We start from the raw sequence: 19,738 nt of genomic DNA on the forward strand, positions 1-19,738 counted from the left end.
TATTGGAGCTCTAACATATCTGGTACAGCAGCACTCAGTGGTGGCGTCACTTCGTTCAGGCCACGATAGTCTACTGTCAACCTCCACCCTCCGTCAGACTTTCGCACTGGCCATATTGGGCTATTAAAAGGCGAATGTGTCTTACTGATAACACCTTGGCTGTCCAGTTGACGGATCAGTTCTTGGATGGGAGCCAGAGAGTCTGGGTTCGTGCGATACTGCCGTCGGTGCAGGGTCCTCATAGCAATTGGCACCTGTTGTTCTTCAACTCGCAACAGTCCTACAACAAAAGGATCTTCCGAGAGGCCAGGCAGATTAGACAACTGCTTGACCTTCTCTGTGTTCACACTGGCCACACCAAAAGCCCATGGGTATCCTTTTGGGTCTTTGAAATACCCCCTCTTGAGGTAGTCAATGCCCAAGATACAAGGGGCTTCTGGGCCAGTTACAATGGGATGTTTTTCCCACTTATCCCCGGTCAAGCTAACCTCGGCCTCCAGTACTGACAGTTCTTGACATCCGCCTGTCACTCCTGAGATCCAGATAGGTTCTGCCCCTCTATAACTTGATGGCATTAATGTACACTGTGCCCCGGTGTCGATTAAAGCCTGGTACTTCTGTGGATTTGATGTGCCATGCCATCAAATCCACACTGTCCAATACACCCGATCATCCCTTTCCTCCTCCTGGCTGGAGGCAGGGGCCCTCTATTCCTGTTCTTGGTCAGAGTATTCACTGTCTGACCCTTGCCATGCGAGGCCAGAGACTCCTTCGTCAGGGCCAAGGGAGGTGATCTCAGTCTTCCTGTATCTGGGAGATCGCTGATTACTTTCTTGTGGTTTCACACCAGCTACATTAACAACCTTCTTGGATGTCTTCTTCTTGGCAGGGGTCTTTCCTCGCAATTAATTCATGTACACGAGCTTCCAACTTGAAGGTGGGTTGACCATCCCACTTCCTCATGTCCTCCCCCTGGTCACGCAGGAAGAACCAAAGTTCGCCACGTGTCATGCGCCTGGGTTTCCCTTTCCCTCTGACTGGGGCGGAAGAGAACCGATTTCTTGGGGTGCTCCTGACATCCAGGGCGCTCGCCCGTAGAGATGAGGAGGTACCAAGACTCTCTTCAAAGTTCTGAAGCCAGGAAGAGACTGCCTCCACAGTTGGCATACATCTTAGTCCTTCTCCCACATCCATTTCTGGATAGTACATCGCAGCCAAGCTGGCAGAATATGAGGATGGCTGTTGGGCTTCCTTACCTTCCAGCTGCTGAGCATCAGCCCCATTATCCCAGCATCGAAGCAGCCAGGCAGCAATCCGCTCACCCGGCTGGCGGCGATAGTCTTTCCGCAGATCTCGCAGTTCTGATGACGTCAGGGACCGGGTAGTTTCTGCCTCCTGTTTGAGTTCTGTTATTCCCTCTTCTGACCCCTTTGCTGAAGGACCCGCTTCTTCCTCCTCTTTTTCGTCCCTTATTAATCGAGGGTATGGCCCTGTTGTTCTCCTTGTCCACTGTTTCTTTTTTACTACTGGGGCAATCTCTGCTGTTGTTGTTTTTGTTTGAGTTCCCATCTCCACCACAGTCCTTTGAGAGCACTGAACTGCAGCTCGATAAGCACAGGCCAGGCCCCAGTACAGCGCTGGGAGTTGCTGATTTTCACTGGGATAGGCAAGGCACCCTTCTATCAGGTGTTGTGTCAATTTTGCGGGGTTGCTTGCCTGTTCAGGGGTAAGATCCCAGGCTACAGGAGGTGATAACCGTCCTAGGAATCTGCCCAAATCCTTCCACTCCCCCTGCCACCCAGGGACAGGCCGCCTCAGGGCACATTTTGGTATTGGCTCACCCAAAATTTGCCTTCTCTTACACCAAAAACCTACCGAGCTCCACACAGCCCACAATAGGCGAACAGCATTAATGAACAGTATCAAAGAGCTAACATAAGGGTGAATAAGTACCTCGGGAGCCTGCAGAATAAAACCACTCATGATGTTCCCAATTTCTTCCAGCATGTTCCCGAGCTTAGCAAAATCAAGATAAGCAGAGCAATAAACAAACCCGTGACCAGCACAAGAGCTTGTCGCTTACTAACTGCTATAGCTATAGCACAATTAATATAAAACTGCCGTTGTCCCGCCCCACGTTGGGCGCCAAAATAGACTGTGGTGGTTTGACCTTGGCTAAATGCCAGGTACCCACCAAGTCGCTCTATCACTTCCCCCCCCTTCCCCTTTTTTTCTCAACAGGGCAAAGAGGGGAAAGAAAACAAGATAGGAAAAAAAAAAACAACCCTTGTGGGTAAAACAAAAGCAGTTTTAATATAAGCAAAGCGAAGCAAAGGTCCGCGCGCGGAAGCAAAAAAAAGCAAACAGATTTATTCTCTACTTCCCATGAACAGGCGATGTCGGGCCTTCTCAGGAAGCAGGGCTCCCATACGCGGAGGGGTTGCCTCGGAGGGCCAAGGGTGACCCCACCCCCTTCCTCCTTTCTCCCAGCTTTATACTGAGCAGCCGTCAGATGGTCTGGAATATCCCTTTGGTCAGTTGGGGTCAGCTGTCCTGGTTGTGTCCCCTCCCAAGATCTTGCCCACCCCGTCCCACTGTGGGAGGGGGGGAAATGTCGGAAAGAGCCTTGGTGCTGTGTAAGCACCACTCAGCAGTAGCCACACCACCAGGGTGCTATCAACACCCTGCCAGCTCCCAACATCAAACACAGCACCATGGGGGCTGCTACAGGGGAAAACCAATTCCGGCTCAGCCAGACCCGGTACAGGTGTCATCCCTCAAACTCATTTTTTTCCTTGTTTTAATTGCAGTGTTGCTTCTTCATGGTCCCTCTGTCAGCTTTACCAATTCCTTTATCAACTCTTGGCATTCTTTCACAACCCTCCTTTGGTCATTTTATTAAGATGTAACAATACCTCCTGTCACGCATGCACAGGTACATGAAGCACAGAGAAAAACCTCATTACCACCTCCTCCTACAGAACTCTTCCTCCACATCACTCTCTGCCACAGAGCCCTCCACCCTCCCTGCCGTCCAGCTCTGCTCCCCTCCCCCATGCACTGCTGGTGGCTGCCCCTCCCCCCAGCTCTCCTCAGCAGAGGCAGCCATCTTGTGGAGGCCTGCACCCAGTAGCACCTCACCCTCCTCTGGTGGCACCTGCCAGCTGGGGCGGGGGTTAGGGAGAGGCAGAGCAGGAGAGGAGAGCTCATCTGCAACAAGTGTTGCCTCTTGGATATGGGTAAGATTGGAGTGGCTGCCCAGTATAAGTTAAAGGCAGCTCTCCCTTCGGTGCCATTGGAATGAGTCTCCCTGAACATGACTGGCATCAGCCTGCTTAGGGTGGTGATGCCATCCCCACACCTTCAGTGAGAGTTCCTGCCTCCTTGCTAGCATTGGGCTCCTGGTTCTGGCCCTGTTGCACACATCATTTAGAAGGGCCATGAAGCACTGAACATACTCATACTGACCTGCGTGTCTTTGTATTTCCATGGCCACGTTTAAGGAGCTAACTTCATCTGTTGTCCTGAGCACAACGATTGGCTCATGTGCTCAAGAGTAGGAATGTGTTTGAGATAATCAAATTATTAGTTGCCAACATTTTCACAGTATTTGCAATAGCACTCTTGTACATAATAACCCTGCGATCATCTGTTAATAACAGCAATTTTTTCCTCAGACAGACCATTCTTCCTCAGCTTTGTTTTCCATCTCTGCAGCAGTGGGGACAATGCCACTCCTATGGCCTGTCAGCATGAAGCTGGGCTGTGGGCAGACCACAAGGAAAGCTACAGATATGAAAATTTTTGATGGCAAAAAGCATTATGCTATATACTTTCAAGGACTGCAAATTCCAAATCATCATAATCCTGCTCCCAGTGAACTTGATAAAAGTAGCATTTTTATTACTTGTCAAATTATATTCCATCACAGAAGACAGAAAAAAAAACCCCACTGCTACAGAAACAGCATGGAAAACAGAGCAAGATACTGAAGGTTATATTCAGTTATGTATCAGTTATATTGTTGCAACTGTGTACAAATTGCTATTTTGCTTTGACTTAGTCATATCCATATGCAACTTTAGCAATTGCTGTGCATATTATCAAATTACTCCAGAAAACTTGTTGGTAATATTTTACTCTTTTCAGGTAATAAAGGTGAGATACTAGAAAAACCATAAGTGTTAAGAAAGAAGCTAGCAGGGAAGATGGATAAATAGTAGTAAGTTATCAGGATGTATATGTAGCCCATTGAAGATGAGAATGAAAAGTATTTAACATGCTAAATGACTGACATGGCATGAATGATTTCATCATTGACAACGACTACTTTGGGTTGAAAGAGGAGCTGCCGCACCAATACACCTCTCAAGACCCCCTGACTTTGTTAGTGTATAGAAACCAGTAATGTTATTTTTATTTTTGTATGCAATGTATATAACTTAATTTATATTCTTTTCCTAGCTACCCCCTGTAGTCTTACCCATTTGTAAAATATCTTGAAACCTGTAACTCCTTGCCTAGTGGGGATAAAACAGGCCTTGGACAGTCTGGTAAACTCCCTGAATACAACCCTGATAACAGGGACCTAAAAATGCCAGATAAGCACCTGAGAAGACGCCAGTGTCAAGATAAGTGACTGGAAGCTGGTTTAAACTAACCACCTTGAAGCAAACAGGAGCCAAAGGACGGATGAGGTAACTCCATGACCATATGTGACACGGGAAGCCCAAAGTTCAACTAGCGGACAGTGTGAGAAAGGCTGTGTGGACCTCCAGGAGGGGGGAGAAGACCCTCACTCTATTTTTACTATGCATGCTCAGACTATGTAAATGAATTCTGAGAAGCCATTAGCATAAGACTGCCTTTTCCAGGAATCCTGATGCATATGTATGCTTTCTGTGTATATTAGTCAGAGAGTTTTGTTAGTAGTTGGAGTACTCATGGTGGAGTAAACCCCAGTGCTGCCCAGCGCTGCAATAAAGAATACCTGCTTAACAGTCATATTGGCTTTTAAGTGTTTAGTTAAGCTCTTTGTTTCAGGGTGGAGTTCTTAAGAAACCTTTTTCATCAGCATATCCTTTTTTGAGAATCACATTAACACTTCACAGCACAGTACTAATGTGGAGCTACTTGAAATATTTCTAAATGAAATGGCACATGCAAGAAACATTTTGGAAAAGCTAGAGTGTAAATCATCCACAGTAAGATCCTTGCAGGTTATATTTTGTTTGTATTCAAGCATGTTAGCCTGGAATTGCTCAAACCCAGCAAACACAGAATGGCCACACAAAACTGAAACAATGTATTGCAATCAAGAATAGTATGTCACACCTGAGTCAGTGGGCAAATGCCTGCCCAAAGAGACTAAGGAGCCCTCCATGCTTCACAAACAAAGAAAAATTGAGCATGCATAGCTACATCACAGAAAGTATTTCCTCTTTGGCTGAAAGCCACAAATGTAAGTATACTGTTTTGGGTTTTTTTTTGAATGTCGGGTACACCACTGCTTTCCACAAGCAAGAGAGCTGTGAATGATTATAGTATTTCTTAAACACTTTGGTAAAGCGCATCCAAGCAGTACAACAGGCACGCAGCAGAGATTAGTATCAGCCTGACCCATAGATGCACCACAACAATAAGAGCTTATAAACGACGCCCCACCCACTTACTTTGCCCGGAAGGACGCGGACACCAACCTACCAACAGGAGATGAGGCAGAGCGAGGTCCCCGTAGGCAACAAGAAGGAATCCGAGTGTCGGGTGCGCAACTCAGGACAGCCAGCCTGTCAGTCAATCAGCATATGTAAATAAGCTGTATCCTGCCGCCCAATCAGGAAATAAGAAGAGAGGAGCGCGGGCGTCCATTGGCGAGTAGCTTATGGTGAGATGGCGTGTTCCTTGCTCCTGATCGAGTTTCGAGTTGTACGGTGTTCATCCCGGCGACGCAACGAGTGACGCGGTGCGGGCTGAGTGTGCCGGGCCCTCACCATTGGCTGAATGATCGGGTGATGGGTGGTGGCTGGTGTGTCGTGCCCCGCCCTGGGTGTCCTTGCTCGGAGAGGAGCAGCAGCTTTAGTCCTCAGCGCGGCGGGAAGGAGGAAGGTATAGTTTGTATGCGGCGGTGCAGCGCTAGGATGGTGAGCGGGGACCGGTGAGGTAGGGAAGGGCATGAGGGTTGCGTTTGAGTCAGGTGCGGTGTGGACAGCCCGCCGTTTCGACATGGATCCCCCGTGGCCGGGGGACAGGCTGTGGCTCTGGGCCCCGAGAGGCTCTTCGGAGGTCAGCCGGATAACTGTGATGCAGGGGCGGGCACTGTTGCCATAGATGCCCCCAGGGAGGGGCGGCGGCCCAGCGTTCCGGCCCGCCTTACCTGCTGCCCTGGGTGGTGGGTGGGAAAGGTCAAAGCCGCTGCCCTGGTGCCTTTTCCTTGATGTCGGGGAGTGCGGCCCCACGGGGTGGGCCATGGGGCTGAGGAAGGCTGTCCGCGGCACCTGCTACCCACAGCGCCCCTGGACGGACTGTCGTTGTGAGGGCCTCGCCAGTTCTCTGACCGGCAACGCGCGGGGGCTCTGCGGCTGTAGGGAGAAACTCAGCCTTCCCCGTGACGCGCCCCCCTACCTCCCCTCCGGCCCCTGTGCCGGCTTCCAGCGGGCTGCGGGTGGCCCTGCTCCGCGGACGGCCCAGCCTAGTTCACATTGGAGGGCTGTGCCCCCAGCCTTTCGCAAGGGATTTGAGGCGCTACAGTGATGGGCATGCGTGAGTGTGGTTTCTATTTTTAAAAACAAAAAACGCTACTTGACAGTTTGACACAGTCTGGGTGGTGTCATATGCTTTTCAGGTGAGCTCTGCACAGGTTTTTGTTCAGCTATTTTTGCCGCTCGATTCCTTTATAATACTGTAGATATTGCTCAGTCAGCCAACAAAAGATAGGAAATTTATGCTGATCTAATAGATGGTTTTTGTAGAGGATTGCTCTGAGGTTAGTGAGAGCTCTGTGACAAATCTTGGGAATTTTAAGATGAATAGTGGTACAGTTAAGTAGCAGATTAATGCTCTAAAGCATTACATACAACCAATCTAGTTTGCTTTTTACACTCTGGTTAAGCTTTTGAAGGGGTCGCAGTTGGGTCTTTTGTTTGTATTTTGTTTTGATTCCCAGAACGGATCTGGAAATTTTTGATTGAAAACAAAGGCAAGCAGGAAATGAATAGGATTTAGGATTTATAAAGCATCCCTTTTGAACCACCATTTTGTAATTTAACAAAATCATGTTAATGATGAATTTCAGCTTTATATTTAAAGTTATGTCTTGCTAACTTCAAGCCATAAATTAGTGTAGCTATAAAAATATTTTAAAGAGAATTAGGAATATGAACTGATAATATGCATTGAATTTTCTTTACAGCACTCAGTAGTGCAGAATCAGTGCATGAAATCATCAATGTTTTCCAGAAATGCCAGTTGCGTAGCAAAAAAATAAAACATGCACTTCAGGCAGGTTAAATAAACATGAAGGCTTTAAACAACCCTTTTAGATTAGGAGTTACTGCTACTCAGTTAACCCCAAGGTCAGCAGAGGCATCCTGTATTTCATAGCAGCAGTTAATTATAAAACATTGACTAATAATAGATATTATAGAGAGTTATTTCCATAATCAAATCAATGCATTTTTCCCTAATTGAATTTTATGAACACTTACTAGTTTTGCTTAGAAATGTGAGAAGTAATATCTGAAAAAAAATTTTAGAATCTTTCTAGATCTAATAACAATTTAATTGCCTAGATAATAATTCCAACTGTCAGAATTTAGGAGTTGTATTACTAATTTTAGGACTGCTAGGACCCTATATAGTCATGTAGTAAGTACTAATTCTGATTTTCCTGAAACAGTGTGGTAGTCAAAAGTATTAGTATTTTCATAGGGTATTGCTATGCCTTTTCTATTTTTTGCTTTGTTTGAAAATCTTTGGTACTAAGATATTCCTCTGGCTATGTCTTAATTTAGTTTTTCTGTTTAAAAGATACCTTCCATGCTGCTGAGGAAAAACCATAATACCACTTTGGAACAGTTTTGCAAGAACATAAATTTACAGAATAGTATATAGATTATATTACACAGGGAAAAACTAAGGATAATGATGACTTTAAAAGGAGATTTCTGTTGTGTGTTTGTTGTTGGTTTTGTTTGTTTTCTTAAAGTCTTCTGTCAGGAAATGAAAGAATTTGTTCATAAGGAAGGCAGTCCTTTCAATGATTTTCCCCAGTTGGTTCAATCAGCTGTGAAAATCCTGCTACACCTTCACCATGGAAGGATAAATAAAAATATATTGGTGCTATTGATGCTCATATGATCTAGATTGGCATTGGTAGGAAACCAAGATGATTCTGGTATCTTCAGTAACACTAAGCAGATAGATTTGCCATGTCTATTATTTTTCTCCATTGAATGACAGCTTCATTTATGATGTCCAAGCAAAAGAAGTAATACTAGACTGTCTTCCCAGAGGCCTGATTGTTACTTTTAAGGCACTTTGAAGTGACGGTGTGTAGAGCCCTCGATCCTCTATTGAAATCTCCACAGTGCTAGTGTCACCAAACAGGATAAAAGAACTTATTGACACCAATGTGATGTAGATAAGCAGACACTCCTTTATTAATGGCCGGGTGCATGGGGAACTTGTCATCTCACCAACAGCACACACCTAACCCGTGTAGCATGCTGATTATATTGGATACAGCAATACATCATAAACAAATTCTCATACATAAACATGATAATTCCCGTAACTCATTTTCTTATTCCCACCTCTTTCCAGTCATGCGCACTTGAGTCCTCAACTGAGTCGGGGGGCTGCTTTTGCAACCACCACAGACCACTGACTCAAAAGAAAGACCCTCCAATATCCTTGTCTCAAGGACTTTGGCTCACATTGCAATTTTAACATGCTTCGAGGCCCTTTCACAAATGTATCTATTAGAACACCTGGTCTACAGGGCAATAAATCGTTCTCATCGAACAGTCTAACAATGATACCTCATCATGAGTCTTATTCTTTGAATAGAAATCTAGTTTATAATTATTACTAACCTATGCAGCCTTAGCCTGGGATTTTACAAAGGACTTTGTAGCAGCATGACTGGTTATATGGTTACTCTGAACTAAATACAATATTTCCATGACTACTTAAAACATTATGCTGCTATCTTTTTATAAAACCGATACTCCTGTAAAATTCCATTTAATTGATTAGGCCTAATCATTCCTTATCAAAATCACTAAAACTCAAAAAACATTAAAATCAGCTCAAATTAATAACAAATCACTAACAATCAGTAACACTAGGTTTGTACATGTAAATACTGAACTATACAATGTCTCTAAGTCAGATTGCTATTTAAGCATCTTTTGAACTCTAGGATATAGTTATATAGTTAATGTTCATCACAGAGTCTTATAAGTTGTTGATTTTGTGTGATGAGAAAAGCAGAGAAGGATTCATGTGTTTCAGATGAAGAAAGAACTGTTTTAAATGTGATTAACTTGAATCACCAAAGAGTATTGAGAAGTAGAGAAGACGAAGATAACATTGCAATTCCTGTTGTTGAAGTTGAGCATTACCAACAATGGTTTGTTGGTAATTTATATAGTTAAAATAAAGTTAATCAATATTTTTTGGTAGGAAGAGTGAGTAGAAAGCAGTAACAGAATTTAGTGAGTGCTTGCATAGAAGGGAGGTAAAAACAAGAAGTTGGAGTCTAAGTGGTATTATCAAAATTGTGTGACAGGAAGATACTAAGAGATGTCATGAAAGTGGTGGAGTCTTGTTAGTAAGACTTTTTGAATAAACAAGGTAGTTGTGTATTAAAAGAAAAGGATTGAGAAGGCAGGAGCAGATCATATTGTATTTCAGAAGATTAGAAATGAATGTGTTTTATGTGGAAAGTTGAAAGGTGAAGATGAGTTTCCTTACTCATCTGTTACTTAACTGGTTTTGGTTTGAGTTTTTGGGGGGCTTTTGGTTTGGTTTTTTTTTCTTCCTGAGAGATGACTTGCCAAAATTTATATAGCTCTATCTTTTTTTCCTCGAATCTCATACTTGCTTATATGAAATATTCTTTTGTTGCAGGTTTGCTAAGACTGTTTTTCTCTACTTGAAAATGTTGTCCAGACTATTTCGAATGCATGGCCTTTTTGTAGCCTCTCATCCATGGGAAGTCATTGTGGGAACAGTGACTCTCACCATCTGTATGATGTCCATGAAGATGTTCACTGGGAATGATAAGATATGTGGCTGGAATTATGAGTGCCCCAAACTTGAAGAAGTAAGGATTTAAATTCATGTTATAGTACTTACTGTTAATCTGTAGATGCAGGGTTTTCTGTAGAATAAGATCAGGTTGTGATGTATTAGGAGGAAAGTAGCTATACAGAAATTTCTTTATTGCCTTCTTTTCCCATGCTGGATATTAAAGCTGGATGCAATCAGTGATGCACCTACAGAAGGTTTTCATTAAGCCTAACTTTCAGTGGCATGGTATCTAGTGAGCAAGCATTTTATATTCATATTGTTTGCAATATTTTAATATTTTTAAGACAGACTAGCAGTGATACTTATTTTATTCCAAAGTTTCATTTTTAGTGCAGCTTCACAATGGATTTTTTTTTTTTGCTACTGAAACTTAACAGCAAGTTACTACTTAATGTAAAAGCTAACTAAATAACTTTGTATTTCAAACAGGATGTTCTGAGCAGTGACATCATCATCCTGACAATCACACGCTGTATAGCAATCCTTTATATATATTTCCAGTTTCAGAACCTAAGGCAGCTTGGGTCAAAATACATTTTAGGTACTGTATCTGATTTTTTTTTTTAACTATTTTTTTATTTGCTGTATGCATTTTAATTTATTTTTAAAATGTAAATTGGTAATAAATATAAGAGTTTTAATACTTATGTACAGAACAGGGTTCTTTTAATTCTTTGCTACATAGCAGAATAAATGTTCTGCATAAAACTGCAATTCTTTTTTTTAAGAGAGATGGTGTAGGATTATATAAACATTGGAAATGTGATTATTGAAATAATTGCTTACTGTGTGAAGTTCAAAATATAGAGCCATTTAAGCCAGTTTTCAGTTTTGCTGATAAGTGAGAAGATTTGTGGCTTTTCTCACAGTCTTACTTAGAATGCAGTACAAATTTTAGATTTAAATATCTGTATAAAAATAGCATCCTCATCAGTTTGTATCTCAACTGCCATTTATTCACTCTGAGAGGTGAGAATTGCCATTTCTTTGCTTCAGAATTGATCTAAAAGTATAGTGTTTCTTTCTTCCTTTTTCTTTTTTCTTTTCTCTCCCAATATATATAAAAAAGAATTTTTCTTTTTTTTTTTTTTTTTTCTTCCCCCTAAAGGTATTGCTGGCCTCTTCACAATCTTCTCAAGTTTTGTTTTTAGTACAGTGGTAATTCACTTTTTGGATAAAGAATTGACAGGTTTAAAGTAAGTAATTAATTGTTATTCTGGATTTCTTGCTTGAATTTTCTTTCCTGTACAATACACCTTGAATTTTACTCTTAACTTATGCCTCTTTTTCAGTGAAGCTTTACCGTTCTTCTTGCTTCTGATTGATCTTTCAAGAGCAAGTGCATTAGCCAAATTTGCACTTAGTTCCAACTCACAGGTCAGGGGTTTTTTTGTTTGTTTTTTGTTTGTTTGGTTGGGGGTTTTGTTTGTTTAGTTTTTGCAATGGAGCTTTTGATTTTAATATTCAAAAATGAATAATCCAGGTGGAGAGACATACAGGAGAATACTGTATTAGCAAAATATAAAAATGATCAGATTTAATCCATATTCTATATTCCGTATTGTCTTTTATTCAGATCAGTGTTCAAGTGAATAACACTGTAAAATTAGTGTGCATAATCATGTGAGCCAAGTTAATTGTATGTATGAGTACTTTATAGGTTCAGAACTTTAAAGTTCTATAAGCAATGCTTATAGCTCTATTATGGAGGGTAGAGTTCCTAGATCGAAGTCTTCCATTTAATGATAGAAAAAAGTTAATTTGTAGGGCTCAGGAGCAGTATATAAATAGGCATTTAATGTTATAATACCGATACAGAAAAAAGCATATTTTCTAGACAAAAATCTTAGCAGAACAAACATGGTATATGTGTAGATACATGTTCATGCTCTAATGCAATTAACACAACACAACACGAAGGATCGACAGTATATCTTGCCCATTGTACATTGGAATGGTCATTTCCTAATATTCTAAGTTCTGAAATAAAAGTATTTTTAGTGAAACTCATTTGTACCTACAAAATACTGTACATGGTAATTGAGCATAATAACTGTGACAAAAATACAATATAACATACAGTAATATACTGTAACATTGTATATATGAGTGTATTGTACATGTTCTATGTATGCAATATTATAGTGTGTTGTATATTATTATATAATAATTATGAGTACAGAAATCTCTATTAATTTTCAAGAAAGTATTTCACAATTAGGTTTTCACCACAGTTTCTCTCCCCCTTCCCCCAAACCACCACCAAAACAGCAGCAGACCTCTAGAGTTTTCCATGCCTGTCTTCTGGAGGAAATCCATTTCTCCTCAGGGGAAAGAAAGTTTTAGTATCTTTTATGTCCTCTTTTCTGACAGCTGAGTCTAGGGAGTTAAATAATTTAAAAAAAATAATAATAAAAGTTAGGATACAGATATGTGGTTGCAAGAACTTCTGAGATGCCATGACATAAGTGGCTTCTATTTTATGTCTTAAAATGTAGAAGTCCTGTTCTGAATATGCTTTAAAGTCTGTGCCCATCAGGGTTGTAGGAGCTTAGAATACTGATGAGCCAAAGGTGGAGACTTTCAATATTAAGTAATCTTGTTGTGTAAATAAAGACTGTTAAAGTATAATAACTTATGGGAAATGAAGCAATTTAAAGAATGTATTATCTCATAATAGTTCATTTTCAACCTCTGTTTTATAAGGCCTTATCACCATGATACTACTCAATTTACTAATCATGTACTAATCACGTTATGTGCACTCACTTACTTTGATTTTAGTCTTTATGGTAATGTACAAAAATTTTTATTTTTAGGATGAAGTAAGAGAAAATATTTCACGTGGAATGGCAATTTTAGGCCCTACATTTACACTGGATGCACTTGTGGAGTGTCTTGTGATTGGTGTTGGTACTATGTCAGGTGAGACCATGTATCGTTCCCATCATTCCTGTTAACATCTTAAAGCAGCTGCTAAAATTTTCTCTTGGGCATTTGTGGTGGTTTGACCTTGGCTAAATGCCAAGTATCCACCAAGTTGCTCTATCACTTCCCCCCCTTCCCTTTTTTTTCTCAACAGGGCAAAGAGGGGAAAGAAAACAAGATAGGAAAAAAAAAAACCACAACCCAACCCTTGTGGGTAAAACAAAAGCAGTTTTAATATAAGCAAAGCGAAGCAAAGGTCCGCACGCGGAAGCAAAAAAAAGCAAACAGATTTATTCTCTACTTCCCATGAACAGGCGATGTCGGGCCTTCTCAGGAAGCAGGGCTCCCATACGCGGAGGGGTTGCCTCGGAGGACCAAGGGTGACCCCCCCCCTTTCCTCCTTTCTCCCAGCTTTATACTGAGCAGCCGTCAGATGGTCTGGAATATCCCTTTGGTCAGTTGGGGTCAGCTGTCCTGGTTGTGTCCCCTCCCAAGATCTTGCCCACCCCGTCCCACTGTGGGAGGGGGGGAAATGTCGGAAAGAGCCTTGGTGCTGTGTAAGCACCACTCAGCAGTAGCCACACCACCAGGGTGCTATCAACACCCTGCCAGCTCCCAGCATCAAACACAGCACCATGAGGGCTGCTACAGGGGAAACCCAACTCCGGCTCAGCCAGACCCGGTACAGTCTCCACCCCTTATTCCATACCATTTACATCATGCCCAGGTCCCACATAACACTCATTTATCCATTCCGTAAGCTTTCTTCACTCCTCCAGATGTTCAGTGACTTGGCTCCCATCTGTCAAGATGGATGTTCAGGACAGAGCAGTATGTTTGACTGCTGGACTCCAGCACCGGCTAGGTTTGGGTCATCATCGCACGTATCTGGTTCACTCTTCGTCGTTCCTACTTCCTCCATCACTTCCTGCAACATACAACTCAACCCACAGATTATTTCCCCCCCAAGGTTAAATCTCCTGGAGGCACACACTGAGTAGCCCCATCCTCCCGCATTACCCACCAAGTACATCCAGGTCCCTGAGCAAAAACAATCCCACGAGTGGGCTTGCCTTTTCCCAAGGGAGGAGCAATCCACACTGCCTTCCCCAGCCATTGCCCTGTGTGTACTACAGGGACCTTATCTCCTCCCACCGTATGAAGGGGTTTGGTTTGGGCAGGACCAGGACGGTTAACAGATCCTCTGGTGTTAATTAGCCAAGTGGCTTCTGCTAAATTTATATCCCAGTGCTTCCATCCCCCATTGTCCAATGCTCTCAACATAGTCTTCAACAGTCCATTGTATCTTTCAATCTTTCCAGACGCGTGTGGGTAATAAGGGATGTGATACACCCACTCAATGCCGTGTTTCTTTGCCCAGGAGTTTATGAGATTATTTCGAAAATGGGTCCCATTGTCTGATTCGATTCTTTCAGGAGTACCATGTCACCATAAAATTTGCCTTTCAAGACCTAAGATGGTATTTCGGGCAGTGGCATGATTTACAGGGTACGTTTCGAGCCAACCAGTAGTTGCTTCCACCATGGTGAGTATGTAGCGCTTGCCTTGGCGTGTTCGTGGCAATGGTCCAATATAGTCAATTTGCCAGGCCTCGCCATATCGAAAACTCAGCCATCGCCCTCTGTTCCAGGGAGACTTTACTCGTGTGGCTCGCTTGATTGCAGCACATGTTTCGCATTCACGAGTGACCTGTGAGATGGCCTCCATGGTCAGGTCCACCCCTCGATCACGAGCCCATCTGTACGTTGCATCTCTCCCGAGATGCCCGGATGTTTCATGGGCCCATCGAGCTACAAATAGCTCACCCTTGCGCTCCCAGTCCAGGTCCAGCTGAGCTACTTCAATTTTAGCAGCCTTGTCTACTTGCTCATTGTTTTGATGTTCTTCGGTGGCACGGCTTTTGGGCACGTGGGCATCTACATGACGTACCTTTAGAGCCACGTTTTCCACTCGGGCAGCGATGTCCTGCCACAGTGCAGCAGCCCAGATGGGTTTACCTCTGCGCTGCCAATTGGTCTTCTTCCACTCCTGTAGCCACCCCCACAGGGCGTTAGCCACCATCCAGGAGTCAGTGTAGAGATACAGTACTGGCCACTTTTCTCGTTCAGCAATCTTTAGGGCTAGTTGGATCGCTTTTACTTCTGCAAACTGACTTGACTCGCCCTCTCCTTCAGTGGCCTCAATGACTTGTCTTGTGGGGCTCCACACAGCAGCTTCCCACTTCCGATGGTTTCCTACCACACGACAGGATCCATCAGTAAACAGAGCATACTGCCTTTCATCTTCTGGTAACTCATTATATGGCGGTGCCTCTTGGGCACGAGCCACCTCCTCAGGCAGTGCTCCAAAATCTCTACCTTCTGGCCAGTCCAAGATCTCTTCCAGGATCCCTGGACGGTTGGGTTTTCCCAGTCGAGCTTGTTGCGTGATTAACGCCACCCATTTACTCCAGGTAGCACTGGCTGCATGGTGCGTAGAAGGGATGTTTCCTTTGAACATCCAATGTAACACAGGCACTCGCGGTGCCAAGAGGAGCTGTGCTTCTGTACCAACAACTTCTGAAGTGGCTCGAATCCCCTCATATGCTGCCAATATCTCATTTTCAGTTGGAGTGTAGTGGGCTTCTGATCCTCGATATCCCCGGCTCCAAAATCCTAATGGTCGACCCCGAGTTTCACCTGGTATCTTCTGCCAGAGGCTCCATGTGAGGCCATGCTCCCCAGTTGATGTGTAAAGTACGTTTTGCACAGCTGGTCCTGTCCGAACAGGCCCAAGAGCTACCGCCCGAGCTATCTCCTGTTTGATGTGCTCAAAGGCTTGTTGTTGCTCAAGACCCCACTCAAAATGGTTCTTCTTTCGGGTTACTTGATAGAGAGGGCTCACCAGCTGACTGTAACCTGGAATGTGCATCCTCCAAAATCCCACAAGTCCTAAGAAAGCTTGTGTTTCCTTCTTGTTGGTCAGTGGAGACATAGTTGCTATCTTGTTGACGACATCCATAGGCACATGACGGCGTCCATCTTGCCATTTTATTCCCAAGAACTGAATCTCCTGTGCTGGTTCCTTGACCTTGCTTTTCTTTATGGCAAACCCAGCTTTCAGAAGAATCTCAATTACTTTTTGTCCTTTCTTGAACACTTCTTCTGCCTTGTTGCCCCAAAAAATGATGCCATCGATGTACTGTAGATGTTCAGGGGCATCAATCACCCTTTTCCAGTGCAGTTTGAATTAGTCCATGACAAATAGTGGGGCTGTGCTTCCACCCCTGGGGCAGTCGATTCCAGGTATACTGGGCACCCCTCCACATGAAAGCAAACTGTGGCCTGCACTCTTCTGCCAAAGGAATTGAAAAGAATGCATTGGCAATGTCAATTGTGGCGTACCACTTGGCTGCCTTTGACTCCAGTTCATATTGGAGCTCTAACATATCTGGTACAGCAGCACTCAGTGGTGGTGTCACTTCGTTCAGGCCACGATAGTCTACTGTCAACCTCCACCCTCCGTCAGACTTTTGCACTGGCCATATTGGGCTATTAAAAGGTGAATGTGTCTTACTGATGACACCTTGGCTGTCCATTTGACGGATCAGTTCTTGGATGGGAGCCAGAGAGTCTGGGTTCGTGCGATACTGCCGTCGGTGCAGGGTCCTCATAGCAATTGGCACCTGTTGTTCTTCAACTCGCAACCGTCCTACAACAAAAGGATCTTCCGAGAGGCCAGGCAGATTAGACAACTGCTTGACCTTCTCTGTGTTCACACTGGCCACACCAAAAGCCCATGGGTATCCTTTTGGGTCTTTGAAATACCCCCTCTTGAGGTAGTCAATGCCCAAGATACAAGGGGCTTCTGGGCCAGTTACAATGGGATGTTTTTCCCACTTGTCCCCGGTCAAGCTAACCTCGGCCTCCAGTACTGACAGTTCTTGACATCCGCCTGTCACTCCTGAGATCCAGATAGGTTCTGCCCCTCTATAACTTGATGGCATTAATGTACACTGTGCCCCGGTGTCGATTAAAGCCTGGTACTTCTGTGGATTTGATGTGCCAGGCCATCGAATCCACACTGTCCAATACACCCGATCATCCCTTTCCTCCTCCTGGCTGGAGGCAGGGGCCCTCTATTCCTGTTCTTGGTCAGAGTATTCACTGTCTGACCCTTGCCGTGCCAGGCCGGAGATTCCTTCATCAGGGCCAAGGGAGGTGATCTCAGTCTTCCTGTATCTGGGAGATCGCTGATTACTTTCTTGCGGTTTCACACCAGCTACATTAACAACCTTCTTGGATGTCTTCTTCTTGGCAGGGGTCTTTCCTCGCAATTAATTCATGTACACGAGCTTCCAACTTGAAGGTGGGTTGACCATCCCACTTCCTCATGTCCTCCCCCTGGTCACGCAGGAAGAACCAAAGTTCGCCACGTGTCATGCGCCTGGGTTTCCCTTTCCCTCTGACTGGGGCGGAAGAGAACTGATTTCTTGGGGTGCTCCTGACATCTAAGGCACTCGCCCGTAGAGATGAGGAGGTACCAAGACTCTCTTCAAAGTTCTGAAGCCAGGAAGAGACTGCCTCCACAGTTGGTGTACATCTTGGTCCTTCTCCCACATCCATTTCTGGATAGTACATCGCAGCCAAGCCAGCAGAATACGAGGATGGCGCACCTTTAATCACCTTCCTCCACATGGCCCGTGTGCACAGGACATCCTCTGGATTTTTAGGGGCTTCATCATTATCTGGATCACCATAGATGACTTCCAGCACTGCTAGTTCTCTCAGGTACTGGACACCTTCATCCGCAGTAGCCCACTTCCCTGGGGAGTTGTCCGTAAGATCTTCCTTGAAAGGATATCTTGCTTTAACACTTGAAAGGAGCCGTCTCCACAGACTGCAAATTGCTGTCTCTTTTCCAATTCCCCTTTCAATTCCTCGATCTCTAGCAAGGGAACCCAGCTGTTGGGCTTCCTTACCTTCCAGCTGCTGAGCATCAGCCCCATTATCCCAGCATCGAAGCAGCCAGGCAGCAATCCGCTCACCCGGCTGGCGGCGATAGTCTTTCCGCAGATCTCGCAGTTCTGATGACGTCAGGGACCGGGTAGTTTCTGCCTCCTGTTTGAGTTCTGTTATTCCCTCTTCTGACCGCTTTGCTGAAGGACCCGCTTCTTCCTCCTCTTTTTCGTCCCTTATTAATCGAGGGTATGGCCCTGTTGTTCTCCTTGTCCACTGTTTCTTTTTTACTACTGGGGCAATCTCTGCTGTTGTTGTTTTTGTTTGAGTTCCCATCTCCACCACAGTCCTTTGAGAGCACTGAACTGCAGCTCGATAAGCACAGGCCAGGCCCCAGTACAGCGCTGGGAGTTGCTGATTTTCACTGGGATAGGCAAGGCACCCTTCTATCAGGTGTTGTGTCAATTTTGCGGGGTTGCTTGCCTGTTCAGGGGTAAGATCCCAGGCTACAGGAGGTGATAACCGTCCTAGGAATCTGCCCAAATCCTTCCACTCCCCCTGCCACCCAGGGACAGGCCACCTCAGGGCACATTTTGGTATTGACTCACCCCAAATTTGCCTTCTCTTACACCAAAAACCTAACGAGCTCCACACAGCCCACAACAGGCGAACAGCATTAATGAACAGTATCAAAGAGCTAACATAAGGGTGAATAAGTACCTCGGGAGCCTGCAGAATAAAACCACTCATGATGTTCCCAATTTCTTCCAGCATGTTCCCGAGCTTAGCAAAATCAAGATAAGCAGAGCAATCAACAAACCCGTGACCAGCACAAGAGCTTGTCGCTTACTAACTGCTATAGCTATAGCACAATTAATATAAAACTGCCGTTGTCCCGCCCCACGTTGGGCGCCAAAATAGACTGTGGTGGTTTGACCTTGGCTAAATGCCAGGTACCCACCAAGTCGCTCTATCACTTCCCCCCCTTCCTCTTTTTTCTCAACAGGGCAAAGAGGAGAAAGAAAATAAGATAGGAAAAAAAAGCAACCAACCCTTGTGGGTAAAACAAAAGCAGTTTTAATATAAGCAAAGCGAAGCAAAGGTCCGCACGTGGAAGCAAAAAAAAGCAAACAGATTTATTCTCTACTTCCCATGAACAGGCGATGTCGGGCCTTCTCAGGAAGCAGGGCTCCCATACGCGGAGGGGTTGCCTCAGAGGACCAAGGGTGACCCCACCCCCTTCCTCCTTTCTCCCAGCTTTATACTGAGCAGCCGTCAGATGGTCTGGAATATCCCTTTGGTCAGTTGGGGTCAGCTGTCCTGGTTGTGTCCCCTCCCAAGATCTTGCCCACCCCGTCCCACTGTGGGGGGGGGAAATGTCGGAAAGAGCCTTGGTGCTGTGTAAGCACCACTCAGCAGTAGCCACACCACCAGGGTGCTATCAACACCCTGCCAGCTCCCAACATCAAACACAGCACCATGAGGGCTGCTACAGGGGAAAACCAATTCTGGCTCAGCCAGACCCGGTGCAGCATTCT

At 44.5% G+C, this 19,738-nt stretch overlaps 1 protein-coding gene across 4 annotated transcripts in view; it reads left to right on the forward strand.

Moving 5' to 3' along the window:
• The first annotated feature begins 5,968 nt into the window (after positions 1-5,968).
• The window catches only part of LOC141917584 (3-hydroxy-3-methylglutaryl-coenzyme A reductase-like), a 32,145-nt gene continuing 18,375 nt past the window's right edge, over positions 5,969-19,738 (forward strand). For 2 of the 4 annotated variants that reach the window (XM_074810907.1, XM_074810911.1), the window contains exons 1-6: positions 6,055-6,140; positions 10,132-10,327; positions 10,744-10,855; positions 11,423-11,510; positions 11,607-11,691; positions 13,134-13,239. In XM_074810907.1, the coding sequence (XP_074667008.1) occupies positions 10,163-10,327; positions 10,744-10,855; positions 11,423-11,510; positions 11,607-11,691; positions 13,134-13,239 (556 nt within the window). In that variant the 5' untranslated portion in view covers positions 6,055-6,140; positions 10,132-10,162. Of the gene's footprint in view, positions 6,160-10,131; positions 10,328-10,743; positions 10,856-11,422; positions 11,511-11,606; positions 11,692-13,133; positions 13,240-19,738 lie in introns of all 4 variants that reach the window. The other 2 variants (XM_074810908.1, XM_074810910.1) reach the window with 2 other exon arrangements.

This window comes from Strix aluco, chromosome W (genome assembly GCF_031877795.1).
Source record: "Strix aluco isolate bStrAlu1 chromosome W, bStrAlu1.hap1, whole genome shotgun sequence".
Classification (NCBI taxonomy): Eukaryota; Metazoa; Chordata; class Aves; order Strigiformes; family Strigidae; genus Strix; species Strix aluco.